The sequence below is a fragment of the Condylura cristata genome, unplaced genomic scaffold (assembly GCF_000260355.1).
Source record: "Condylura cristata isolate star-nosed mole 26May11 unplaced genomic scaffold, ConCri1.0 scaffold00030, whole genome shotgun sequence".
Taxonomy (NCBI): Eukaryota; Metazoa; Chordata; class Mammalia; order Eulipotyphla; family Talpidae; genus Condylura; species Condylura cristata.
Genome location: NW_004567131.1, coordinates 9,092,345 through 9,106,158, shown reverse-complemented (window position 1 = coordinate 9,106,158; position 13,814 = coordinate 9,092,345). Strand labels below are relative to the sequence as shown.

The 13,814-nt window shown below is 41.0% G+C and overlaps 1 protein-coding gene across 1 annotated transcript in view; it reads left to right on the top strand.

Moving 5' to 3' along the window:
• ADARB2 (adenosine deaminase, RNA-specific, B2 (non-functional)) overlaps positions 1-13,814 on the top strand; it is a 430,525-nt gene that overhangs the window by 411,959 nt on the left and 4,752 nt on the right. Inside the window, exon 8 of the mRNA XM_012731274.1 lies at positions 6,410-6,591. Coding sequence (XP_012586728.1) covers positions 6,410-6,591 — 182 coding nt within the window. The remainder of the gene's footprint in view (positions 1-6,409; positions 6,592-13,814) is intronic.

Here is a 13,814-nt window from a genome sequence, read left to right as displayed (position 1 = left end):
GTCCCAGGAAACTAATATTGCTGTGTAGGAGATCTTACTCACTAAGCCCAACTCATTTATCTGGGAAATTTCTGAACCAGATAAAAATCATAACCAAGTCTGCTCCTCACATGCTGCTGTTACTCTCACCCTAGTGAAGAGATGCTGAAAATACAGAACTGGGGTGTTCCACTGTGCCAATGAGATGTGACCTCAAAACCACAAGCTCCATTGGTTGGACACCAAAGGGTGACTGATTTTTCTTCAGCTCGAAAGGATAACACAGAGTCCTGCCCTCCATGCTATGAGGAGATGGGTGACGGCAAACACCACCGGCCCAGCCCCCTCCTGGGAGCCAAGCCCATCTCAGCCAAACACTAGAAGCAAATACTAGTCTCCGGAAGGAATAGCAGCCAGAGAGACAGGTTTTGCTTTTGTCTTGAAGAATCAAAAGTTGAATGGCATATAAAAATCTAAATCTTCTGGAACTAATGTTCCTTTAGATATGGTTTCTAATTTTAAGTACCTGAGCTTGATTATTGATCGCAATGTGTCTTTAAGTGAACAGATTAAAACTTTTCTCCATAAAAATGAGCTGTAAAAGATTACAGCTGCTCTCTGGGGAATATGGCACTGTCTGGCTTCTCAACTTGGAGCTCGAGCTGTGAGGAGTGAGTGCCTTCCCTAACTGCTGCTCCCACACCCTCCCAAGGAGAGGCTCTCTTTGTCGTCCCACGCCCCCCAGCAGCCATGCTACATCTTCCTGGTACCAGATCTCATGGGAGAGTGTGATTCCTGTTTCTGACCTCAAAATCAACTGCTCTTCTAAAGACCCAGACCCAGTTTTAAGTGAGGTTCTGTTTTCGTGTGAAATTTTACATCTTCTCTGGTGATGAAAGTAGTGAGTGGTAAATTCAGTATCTACCCAAAAAGTAACCCCAGCAATAAAAAAAAAAAAAAAAAGAAAAAACATGTACAGCCTGCTACTCCTGGAAGGACAATCAGACACAGATTAGAGGTGGAGCCCACCACTCGCCCCAGGGACATGGCAAGGGCTGAGAAGCCCCTTTTCTGCTAACAGAGACTAGAAATCTGGCTGGACAAATACAAGGTAGCATGAAGGCCACAGGACAGCAGGAATGGGCAGCCTGACAAAGGACAAGAAGGCCATGGATATTCAGAAGCAGGGGGGATGGAAAAGCATGGTGGAGGCTGTGGGAAGGAGACCGTGAGGACTCATGAAGACACTCCTGTACCTGAGCCTGCATGGTACACACAGGGCTCAAACCTTCTGTCTATGGCTAGCATCTTCACACAAAGAATCAGAAAGTGTAAAATGTGGTCTTTTCCCCAGGAACAAAAAGCCACATGTCACATCTCTGAGGGGGGCCATGCGAAGGAGAGCAGCCGGGTGATGAGGGAGACATGGGGCTTTCCAACAGTGGTAGAAAGATTCTGTAGACCTCAGAGCCTGGTTCACTCCACAGCGGAAAAAGTTACCTAGCCAGCCCCTGGGGCATGAGGTAGGGTTGTCAGGGTCTATGAAATTCTATGAAAGGAGGCGCTATCATGCCCCTACACTGGTGATCACAGGTGGTGCTGGTGGCCTTCCAAAAGTTTTGACACCGGCTGTTTATTGGGGTTCAGCTAGCCTGAGGTCATATCAAGAGAGATTACATGCTTCAGGCAGACTTCAGAGAGTAGAAATGAGAATATGTGTGATGAGGAAGTGATTTCTTTTGGCTGAAAATACCCAAAGAATTTCAATATTGTCCCAATGCTTACCTGACCCAACAGAACAACCCATATTTTCTGGGTACCTCACACCCCTAGCTTCTGCATTCAGTATCAACATCCTCCCAAAGGTTGTGTTGTTCAGATTACTTTTATCATCATGGCAAAATCCAAACTTACTTCCTGAGAAGTTGCTGGTAGATCACTTCAGAACTTTCTGTTCTGTTCTTCTGGTCATTCTTTCATCAGATTGCTTTTTTGCTAGCAAGTTATACGAGTTCCTATATTTTTAAAAAAGATTATTTATTATGCTTACAGAACTGGGGCACAGGCCAGAGGTACAGGGACAGTGAGAAGCTTCACCAGAGACAGAGTGGGAAGCAGAACAGACAGATTGACAAAGTACACTGCTTAGGGGAGCAGCAGGTGGGTCAGGAGAGGTCTGCCATTCCATGTGGGTCATCTCCCTGGTCAGGGATAAAACTTCGTGCTGCAGTGGCTTCCAAGAGCTTCATAATGCAGTGCTTTAACCTGTTACACCACCAGAGAGAGCCCAAGTTCCTATATTTTTAATATTAACCCCTTACCAGATATTTGAGTTGAAAATATTTTTTCCCACACAGTAGGTCACCTTTTCATTTTGTTAATTGTTCCCTTGCTCTGCAGAAACTTTTTTTTATATAATAGTTTATTTTTATATATTTTTGTGCATTTTTCCATCTCAGTTGCAATCCCCTTGGGTTTCCCATCACCAAATCACCCATATGCCATCACCATAGTCCAGCGCATTTCCCTCCCCACCACTGTTTGTGATCCCATTCCCCACTCCACCCCCACAAAATGTCTCGGGTATATAGCTGTTCATCATTATTATTATTTTCTCGCCTGTTTCGTTATATTCCTGCTATGAGTGAAACCATCCAGTATTTTCCCTTTTCTTTCTGGCTTATTTCACTAAGCATGATCTTTTCCAGCTCCATCCATGTTGCTGCAAAAGACAAGTGTTTCTTTTTTTTTCTTTTTTTTTTTGGTTGCTGAGTAATATTCCATTGTGTATATGTACCACATCTTTTTAATCCAGTCATCCATTTTTGGACATTTGGGCTGTTCCCATGTCTTTCCAATTGTGAATAAAGCAGCATCAAACATGGAGGTGTAGGTATCTTTTTGAATCAGTGTTTTTGTGTCCTTTGGGTAGATACCTAGGAGTGGGATTGCTGGGTCATAGGGAAGCTCCGTGTTTAGCAGTTTGAGGAGTCTCCAAACAGTTTTCCATAGTGGTTGTACTAGTTTGCATTCCCACCAGCAGTATAGGAGAGTTCCTTTTTCTCCACATCCTCATCAACATTTGTTGTTGTTAGTTGTTTGAAGATGTGCCATTCTCACTGGGGTGAGGTGGTTTCTCATTGTGGTTTTAATTTGCATCTCCCTTATTACAAGTGATGTTGAACATTTTTTCATATGCTTGTTGGCCATCGCTCTGCAGAAACTTTTTAAGGTGATGTAGTCCCTGCACTGGTTTATTTCTGTTCTTGCTCCTTTCACTTTTGTCGACAGACCCCAAAACAATCATTGCCAAGACCAACAGCAAGGAGCTAATCATTTTCTTGTATAAATCTTAAGGTTTCAATCTTAGTCCATTTCAAGTTTATTTGTGCATAGGGTGTGAGATAGTGGCCTAGTTTTGCAAGTGACTGTCCAGGTTTTCCAGCACTACTTATTGAAGGAAGTAGAAGGCTTTCCCCATTGTATGCTCTTGGATTTTTGGTCATAAGTTAATTGTGAATTTATTTCCAGAGTTTTTAGTCTGTTCTTTGGTCGATGTGTCTATTTTTCTATGCGAAATATGTGTTTTGATAGTGTTTTGGGGTCACCTCAAGGCATTAAAAACAGTATACAGGCAAGATCATCTACTGTTCAAAACATTTATTAGTAATTGTTGTTAGAGAATTGTGTCCTCTTTTGTCCCAGGTGCCCAGCAGTAGTAATCATCAAGTAGGTCCCACATGCGTGATGGTTCCCACTGATATATGGAGGCCAAGGTTTGAACTAAGCAAGGAAATCGAATCTCTTGGTTAAAGTCTTTTCCCAAAATCTCTCCCTCACTTATCTTTGGTATTTCAGTGATTGACAAACAGACAAAAAATATATTTATTTAGGGATTATCTATATTGAAAACTAGGCAAGGGATCTTTTTCTCTGTCAACATTGCAGTAATATCAGCTGTTTGAACAAAAGAAGAGGTATTTTTCCATTCAATCCTGAATGCCAAAAATTCTCCAGTTTATATTCAGGAAGATATTTGATTTTATTGATCGTGTTAGCTGAATAAGTTTAAACTTCTATAGCCAGGCAAGAAGAAGGTTGATTTTCTCTTTATTGTAAAGGTTATTAGGAGGAAACCAGATATAGAAATTATTTGTCTTTAGACAATCCCTGTGAATCAAAACCATTCAAATATGTCCCAGAAGTTTTGTTTAAAGCCAGTACTTGGAAGGCACAAAGTACAATGAAGTCTCTTCTAGGAATACTAATTGCCTTTTGTCCAAGACTTGGCTTATTCCAAGAAAGTGTTTTGTTATCAGTGAGGGAAATGTCCATTTTCCTGCTTTTAACTGATAAAATGATAAAATTCATTAACTGTCTGAGAAATCAGAAGACACCACAAAGGTTGTCTGCACCCAAAATCCTTTGTCATCAGTGGCAGCTCATCAATGAAACTGCAAGCCTATATTGCAAGAAAATTTGCTTTCTCCAAAGCATCAATATAAGAAAACCTACAGGTGGGTCAAAACTAGACACTTAAAAAGGAATATTGAACTTTTATCATGAAATCGATTTATAATTAAGCTTGCTTTTTTTTTTTTTAATTCCTGGCATACCTTCCCAAGTTCTACATATCTATAAAGAAGGTCTCCAAAATACAAAATAAGGGAGACTTGGTTGAGTTTTTCCTACCTTTTGGTAATTTTGGCTCAGATTTCAGAGGAAGCGGTGCACTCAAAAACACCAGCAGTTTTCCCTCCAGGAACAGCTCAGACCAAAGTGCCCCTCTCCTGGGCTAGTGGCGGTTGCAGGGAGCCTCAGTGAACAGCGAGGAAAGGCAGCCTCCCGGGGGGCCCTCAGCTGACTTACCAGTTTCCTATGCAGAAAATAAAAGTAATAACATTACTTCCATGTGGGGCACCTCTGAAAATCAGGAATAAATACTCGCACTGCTTGCAGAAATCTTCTCTCCTTCAGAACTTTGACATTTACTCTCTGGCAAACTTATGTATATCCAAAGGAAAGCCCTCTCACTCCTTTCTGAGAGAAATGGCATCACTTACAGGAATGACCACAATTATTTTTTAAGTGAAGTTATGCAAATCTGATAGACTAAAGTAAATGTTTCATAAAACCAATGACTGTTTAAATTGTAGGACTAAATTGTTTGTATATAAATATTACCTTTTATATTCCATTTGAGTTTTATGTAGATGAGCACATTACTTTAATGACCTACGTTTACAGAGGGAGCCTGAGAGAGTGACTCTCAGTCCTCACCAGCCAGATGGCTGCCTCTTCTTGCATGAGATTAAAAGATGTTTCTCATTCGCCGCGATGCTTCGGAGGCAAATTAATATCGCCAGCTAAATTGCTTGTGTTTTTGGAATAAAATTTAAAGAGAACTTTTTAAAGCAATAGGTGTCATCGGTTCTGGGAGCAGATTGCTCAGCAGGTAGGGCATGCTGGTTTAAACATTCAGTAATTAATGGAAAGAATTCTATGGTAATTGCCTGCTTCAGGAAAGAGAAATATAATGATTCCTTATTAATCATGAAAAGAAATGTACAGCATGGAGGCACCACAATAATTGCTCTAGCAGTGGAGAAATGTTAATTAATGAAAAGAACAATGATGTAAGAAATTAGCAGCATAATGCTTGCTGCTGATGGAAGTTGGGTCTTAAAATGTTATTTAGACTAGAACTATAAAATGTTGCTTTAAGAAACAGACATGTATAACGTTTTACCACCTAAATTTAGGAGCAAAATATCTTAAAATGCTCCTGTCATCTTTGCATACAGAAGTGAACACTCACCCAGAGCTATATTTATTCCAAAGAAAATGGCCTTGTCCTTCATCTCTGATCTAGGCTTCTAAAATCAAAATCATCCCCAGAGCAAAGCAAGGTCATTTATTAGTGTCATCTAATTTCAACACAATAGGTCATTCTGACTGCCGAGGACAAAGGGGTGGAAGGGAGGATATTGCCCTACTCTGAAATAAACAAACGCAATTTCTGATATTTCCCAGCTAATATAAAGAAAAATTCAGATTCATTATGGGGGCAATCTTTTTTTTTTTATCTAATTTTAAGTCCTTGAGAGAATACGCAGCTTCCACTCCATCTAACAACTCATTTTCCGGGAAGGGACGCTAAGCGCACTGACATGCAATGCCACTGTCAGAGCCCTCCGACAGCACTTAGCTCCAGTCACCAGGGCCACAAGGCCAAGGCCGTGATCACACTGACGTATCCACTTGTCCAGGCTCCCCCACCCACCCTTCCCATCAGAATGTATGATGGGGAACGGAGCATCTGGAGCTGGGTGAGGGAATAAGGTGGGGGGGTGGGGGTTGCACAACGAGCCACGTCAGCCTGCCCCAACACTGGTGAGCAAATCCCCATCTCCTCCCTCTGCCCTCGCAGGTGGAATGTGCTGGGGCTGCAAGGCGCTCTCCTCTGCCACTTCATCGAGCCTGTGTACCTGCACAGCATCATCGTGGGCAGTCTGCACCACACCGGCCACCTGTCCCGGGTCATGAGCCACAGGACAGAGGATATCGGCCAGCTGCCAACCTCGTACCGGCACAACCGGCCTCTCCTCAGTGGTAAGACATCTCCAACCCCAAAGAACATTCCCTTCCAGCAGCAGGCAGGCAGCGGGCCCCAAATGAACACCTGGGGATGCATTTTACCCTTTTCTGGCCAATGGTTACTTAAGACTTAGGGAGAAAGATTATGGCAACCAAAGACTTAAAAAGTTAAAACAAAACTTACAGTGCATCTCTGCTACAAGCGATATTTTAGACTAGGAAGCCATGTACAATTTCAACTTCAATATCTGAAGGGCCCCAAAGAAATAAAGACTAGGAATCATGAGTGGGTCTGACAGGGCAACTTAGGTTTCTGCTTCACAAGACTTGTTTCTGATGGAGCTGGGAGTAAGGAATAAGCAATAGGAATGGGATGGCTCCAAGTTCCCAAGTCCCGGGAGGGTTCCTGTGCTCTTTGCTCAGGTCCTGGAGGCCAAAAACAAGCATGGGAAGCACATTTCAGAGACAGGAAGTGACCCAGCAGGCCTGAGCAGGGAGCAAGACCCAGAGTCCACTCCTAGCCTGTATCTGTGTTCTTGGGAACTGTGGCACCCAACCCCATGAGAAAACGGGATGGCCACCTGGAGCCGCTGGCACACCTGGACCAGTCCTAAGTCCCCAACGCCCACCGACAGCAGCTACTGGCCTTTCTCATAAGAACAGTTTCCAACTTCTTGGGAAATGCCAGAAGCAGGAAGGTGACTGTGAGTCTATCCCCTAAACTTCCCAAACTTGAGCAGGAGGCTCTCCAAAGGGATGGGAACTGTGTGGGTGATGCTGCCCATCTGGCCAAGTCTTGGCCCACAGCATCTGAAAGAGTAAATAGAAAGATAAAGAAACTATTTTTCCTGTTGTGGCTAAAGAGTTGGGCCTAAGACTTCCTCCCAGAGTTCTAAGTGTTCTAAATTATAAAATCAGAGGTGATAATATACTCCGTGGGGGTAAGTGTGAGAACTAAACAGGAATAATTCATGAACAGTACTTAATTATGCTTAGCAAGTATTCAAGAAAAAAAAAATCTCCTTTAACAAAAGTGAGCCATCTATTCATTTGTTCTACAATATTCACCAGTTAAATTAAGATAGAATCTCCTCTGCGAAGTGTGATGACAAACAGGTCACAGAGACCAAAGTTCAGATAGGGAGGGTGAAGAGGAGTCTGCCCAGCGCTGGGACAGGCCATCACTAAGTGCCAGACTGCCTACTATTGCTAGACCCTTTTGCTGGGCTCCCAAGGCTCTTTGCCAAGAATCCCTGTTTTGTTAGTGAGGGAAAAAGAGGTTTTGGATATTTGGACAGTGGATTCAAAACCAACTTGTGCTTCAGATTTGTCTCAAGTCCATGGGACCATGTTAAATTCTAGTGAGGGGGATGGTGAGGCCATTTGAAGGGGGAAGCAGTCCCTCCAGAGACACTCTGTTATTTGTTTACCCTTCAGTTTTCTGACTGTTACTCAGGGCCAAATGTTGTTGAGGGTGGTGCCTTCACCACTGTCCTGGGTTAGGTTAATGAGCTCATTGACAGGCTTCCTTCACTGCTGTCCTTACCATGAAAGGCTGTTTTTGGACCTGATCTGGGTTGCATGGTTCCAGGCCAAAACCATTCAGATAATTGGCAGTGATCATACTATGGTGGTTTTCCCGGGTGGGGCTGCCCCAAACAGGTTTTCTATGTGGACAAAATACATGAATCTCCTGAGAAGGGAACAAATGCTGGCTGCCCATTCCCACTCCATGGCCAGTACACGGCACGAATCATCCATCACACCAGCCAAAACACTGTGGTCTCCATTCTACAGATATGAACGCAGGCTCAGAAAGTCAATAACGTGCTAAAATGCTCTATTTGTCAATATGAAGCAAGGATTTGAACTGCTGACTCATCTGTTGTCAAGTGAGGAAATGAAATATTTGCCTTAAATTCAAAGCCTATAAAATTACATTTCTTTTCTCAAAGTATATTTCTCGAATTATAGTTTGGGCTCAACTTCAACCTCTTTTTTTCTTCTTTTTATTTTCGTCTCATGCTTTATTCAAAAAAGTCAAAATTATTTACTTCCTAATGTTGAACAGTAAAATTAGCTCCCAATTAACCCCCAAAATTAGCTCCCAATTAACCCCCAAAAGACCTCAATTTACTGATTTGAAGCTAAAAGCAAATGTTCCTATATTCAGTATCCAAAAAGCTTCTGTAAAGTTTCTAGGTTTCTGAGCTAAGAAAATTCCATCTACTTGATGAGTGTCAAATGATATCTTTTTCCAAGCCTCTAGCTCCTTGGATTGTCCTCTTTATTCCATGTTCATCTACTAGTGAGGAATTTATTTAAATTTATTTATTTTGCACAAGGAAGCAAAATATACAGAGACTGGTATTTCCCTATACTTCAGCACATGGCATCCACTTTCTAGTCAATGTTCTTTTAAAATTGTATGCTCAACTAGGAACATGTAAACATAAATAAAAACAAGAATTTTAAATAAGTGTAAAAGCTATGGAAAAAAAAAAGAAACAGAGCTTCAGAATCACCTTAAATCATCAGGTTTTCATAACAATGGCAAAATGTCTGAGATTCTTGGGTGCTGAGCTCCACACCCCAGGTGACACCCACCCCACCACAGCTGAAACAATCTGACCAAATATTCTGGACTATCCCTACATGCTTATTTAAATGATTTATACTATTGTAGAGATGCATTAAACCTAAACCTTCATGTCTCGTCTGCTTGCAGTGCTGCATTGCTACTGATAGACATTTAAAAGCCAGTCATTCAAATTCTAAAAGGAAATCATCAGGACTTTGTGCAACAAAAACAGGAAAAGAAAGCAACACAGTAATAAGGTGATAACAGAAATCACACTCCAACAAGTATATGAAGTCTGTTTGTAGAGTTTCTCAAGGTCAACAGGGTTGCCTTGGAAGATGAAGTTCTTGTGTTAGTAATAGTCTGCCATTCAGAGAGGGCGTAGTCAGTTCTGGGTTACAAGCTGTCAAGCTTGAAGAGATACCCATGGACACCAGTATAGCATGCAAATTAATAGTATCAAAATATACACGAACTCTTTGCACAGAACAGGCTAAAGCTATCAGCTTGAACAAAGTCCACATCACAGCCATCACACATCTCAAATCCTTGAACAAAAGTTGCACAGTGATTAAGAACAACCACCCTAAAAAACTGCCTTTTGGTCTTTCTCAGTGTATTCAAGAAGTTGTAAAGTGGTGACAATAATGATTAACAAAAATCTGAACATTGACTACTCATGTTGTAAATGTAAAATGAAATAAAAAGTAACTTTGAAAGCTTGTTCTATAAAGCTAAGAAATAATTTGCCTGAGTTTTCAGCCATAAGCTAGATTTCTATTTTTCTTCATCAGGAAAAAAATCACAACAAACAGGAAAGTCTGGTTAAGATAGAGAAATTCTTTGTGGTTGTTAATGGTGTGTCTAACAGATATTTTTTTTTCAATGTTGAACCTTCTTAGTCCACACTGAATATAAAAATTATGATTAGGTTTACAGCCCATGGCAAGGTCTTGGCAATGAAAATGAAATTTGAGAAATGGGTCAAGAGAATTGAATTTTAGAACCATGCTATATTGGACTTCTGGTTACAGTATCAGCGATCACTAGAAAAGAGCATTGGTTGTCTTTCTTGGTAGGATATATTTGCATGAAATAGTAAGATCACTAGCTGGTTTATCAGACACATTTTCAGGCTTCCCTTTTTCATCAACACCTGACTTTATCAAAAAGAGCTTGATACTTACTGAAATATGCACCAACAGCCACCTAAAACTCTGCCTCACCCCACTTACCTCTTTTAAGGGAATAGGATGAGCAGGACCAGTCAAGGAGCTCCACTGCTATTTATATTCATTATTTGTGTGTGAATATTGGCATGCTATGCTGTAGAATACAGAGTATCAATCCCCTTTAAATCAGGAGGAATTTCTGAAATTAATAACCATTAAAAATATCTCTCAGGGCCCTCCCTGGTGGCACAGCGGGTTAAAGCACAGCACTGAGAATCTAAAGCTGCTTCCACATGAGTTCGATTCCCGCCTGCCAGGAAGGTGACCACATGGTGTGGCAGACCTCTCCTGACCCACCCGCTGCTCCCCTCAGCAGTGTACTTCGTCAATCTGCCTGTTCTGTTCCCCACTCTGTCTCTGGTGAAGCCTCTCACCGCCCCTGAGCCTCTGGCCTGTACCCCAGTTCTGTATGCACAAATAAATAAATCTTTAAAAAAAAAATCTCTCTCAGCCCTCCCTGATGGCACAGCAGGTTGGAGCACAGCACTGTGAAGCTGGTGTCTGCCACTTCAGTGTGAGTTCAATCCCCAGCCCAGAGGTGATCCATATGGTGAGGCAGACCTCTCCTGGCCCACCCGCTGCTCCCCTCAGCAGTGTACTTAGTTAATCTGCCTGTTCTGCTCCCCTACTCTGTCTCTGGTGATTCCTCTCACCGCCCATGCACATCTGGCCTGTACCCCAGGTCTATATGCATAAAAAAATAAATCTTTTAAATATATATATATATATATCTTGCAAAATTACTCAGTGGGAAAGTAGCAAATATTTTCCTTTAGACAAATAGTAACTTGAAATATTATTTTCTATTACAACAAACACATGCATATGATGGAATAACCCACAAAATTTGCATAACTGTTTAGGTTAAAACATATGAGCTGCCAAAAAAAAAAAAACCTGAGCAGTCTCCTTGGTCCTAAAGTCTTAGAGTAGCAATATAGCCTGCTGGGCCCTAGAAGAAGTTTTTGGTAGAAAGAAAATATCTGTATCTGGTTAAAATAATCTTTATAAAAATCCTAAATCTTTGCATGAAGACAAAAAAAAAGGCTGAATTCAACAAAGAGCTATTTAATAATACATTTCTATAGATTACTAAAAGGAAATAAGATATCACATAATTTAGGACAAATTTAAAATGATAAAAAGTCTAACTTTAGTTTTCTGTAGACTGCCTTAAAATATTTGTAGATTAATTTTCAGTTCATTTCTACCATGATTGTAAGAAATAGTTTCACAAAAGAATTTGAACACCAAACTTGCTCTTGAGAATTTTATCATTTAAGGAAGATAAATGTCAATACTTTTCATTTTTCAAATATTAAAAAATTGGTCAATATAATCCAGGTACTAGTTTCAGGGTCCAAAAGATATGTATTGATTACTTACAATGTTCAGAGACAATTCTGTAGAATTCTGGAATTGAGTAATGAACAAAGTGTTCAAAAGTTCACATCCAAGGTTATTACATTCCAGTGGGGAAGTCGAGCAAAATATAAAGCTTGGTATAAAAACAAAGCAAAGTTGGGATTAAAATGTGACCCTCAACTCTAGCTAGGGGTCTGGGATCACCTCACTAAGGGGGTGACCCCCTTGCAAAACCCTAAAGGAAGAAAATGAGCATGAGGGAGGGTAGACAAAGGTGGGAGACAGAACTGGGGTAATTATCATGGAGTTTCGGGTTCAGTTGGGGACTGAGCAATGTAGGGACTAGGTAGAAAAGAATGGGCTCTTTGAGAAATATTGCCATGAATGGACACCATTCTCCAAGTGTCTGGGGACACCAAATAAAGAATTAAAACTTCTTTCTAAGAAGGTCCACATGAGGTCGCGTGGTCTGCAGCTTCAATGGGTTTGCAAAAGCAGCTTAGATTAAGTATATGGCAAATTAGTAAGGGCCTTTAAAATTATACAGCTCCACCTTGCTTTCTTTTTTAAATTTATTTTTATTTTATTTATACAAGATTGGGGTATAGGCCAGGTTTGTGGGGTGAGTGAGGGGATTCACCAGAAATAGAGCAGGGAGCAGAACAGACAGATTGATTGAAACACACTGCTGAGTGGAGCAGTGGGTGAGACAGGAGAGGTCTGCTTGCCATGTGGGTCAGCTCCCTGGCTGGGGATCGAACTCATGCTGCAGTGGCTGGTGATAGCTTCATAGTGGTGAGACTTTAACTACATAGCTTACCCAAAGTTGACAGATAGAATTAATATGGAGGAGATACACAAAAGATAGGAAAGTCTAATTCAGGTGCAAATACAAGTTCCAAAAAAGAGAGAGAAATGGATCAGGAGTGACATTTAAAGGGATAATAACTAAAAGCATTGCAGGACAGTGAAAAGCTCCAGAGTTAAGAAGCATGTTACACCTTAAAAAGAATTTTTTTAATCCTCCCCACAACAGTTAAATTGTTAAAACACAAGAATAAAAAGAAAATTTTAAAAGTAGTCAAAAATAAAAGATTAATAGAGCTATCTCAGACTCATAGCTGATTCATGGAGGAAAAAGAACAAAGGAATTATATCTTTAAAATGCTGATAGAAAGTTAAACAACTTAAAATCCTAGACCCAGTAAAACTTATTCTTCAAAAATGAGGAAGAAAGAACATTTCAGACAAAAATTGAGTTAATTCAACTCTGGAAATCTCCACTGATGGAAACATCAAATGTGTTATTTGGACATGAGAAAAGTGATTCCAAAAAGATAACATGGGATGAAGAGCAAAAAAAATCATCCCCATGTTTATTTAGTATGAAACTTGACATTGCTACATTTTGGATACTACAGCAATGAAAGATAAATAATTTGAAGCAAAAATGATGAGATTCTGCCAAAGTTAAAGTCCTTTTGCCCCTAATCTTTTGAAATGACAGTCCTCAGAGGAACAAGAGCCATGCCATTACCAGATTATAAAATAAAATATTCTAATTTTTCCTCCTGCATGAGGAAATCACACATCTTTCCAAGTGGCCTGTGAGCAGTGCATTTTAACCATGAGGAGTACAAGCCCAGCCACTTATGAGCCCAGATGAGGCCGGACTCCAGGAAGGAACGTCCCTGAGAGGTGGAGAGCTCTCAGTAGAAGAGAATATACCCCAGCCCCGGCAGCCACTACCCTCTCACAGACCCTCCCCAGCATACAGCCTCACCACCGCCTCTCATCATCCCAGCCAGCTCCTCATCCACCAGGCATAGGGAAAGGGAGGCGAACACAGTAACTCCTGGCTCTTGATTATACTTGCATTCACCTGAGGCTTCAGGAAACCACAGAACTTGTTATATGTCTCTCATAGCAGTAAAGACAGATTGTCAGCTTCTGCAATCCTGACCTACTTATTTCCAGCCTCTGATACATTCCACACACTTTCCCTGGAATACGCTCTATTAAGACAAGCAATTATAAAATTACTGTCAATTATAATGATG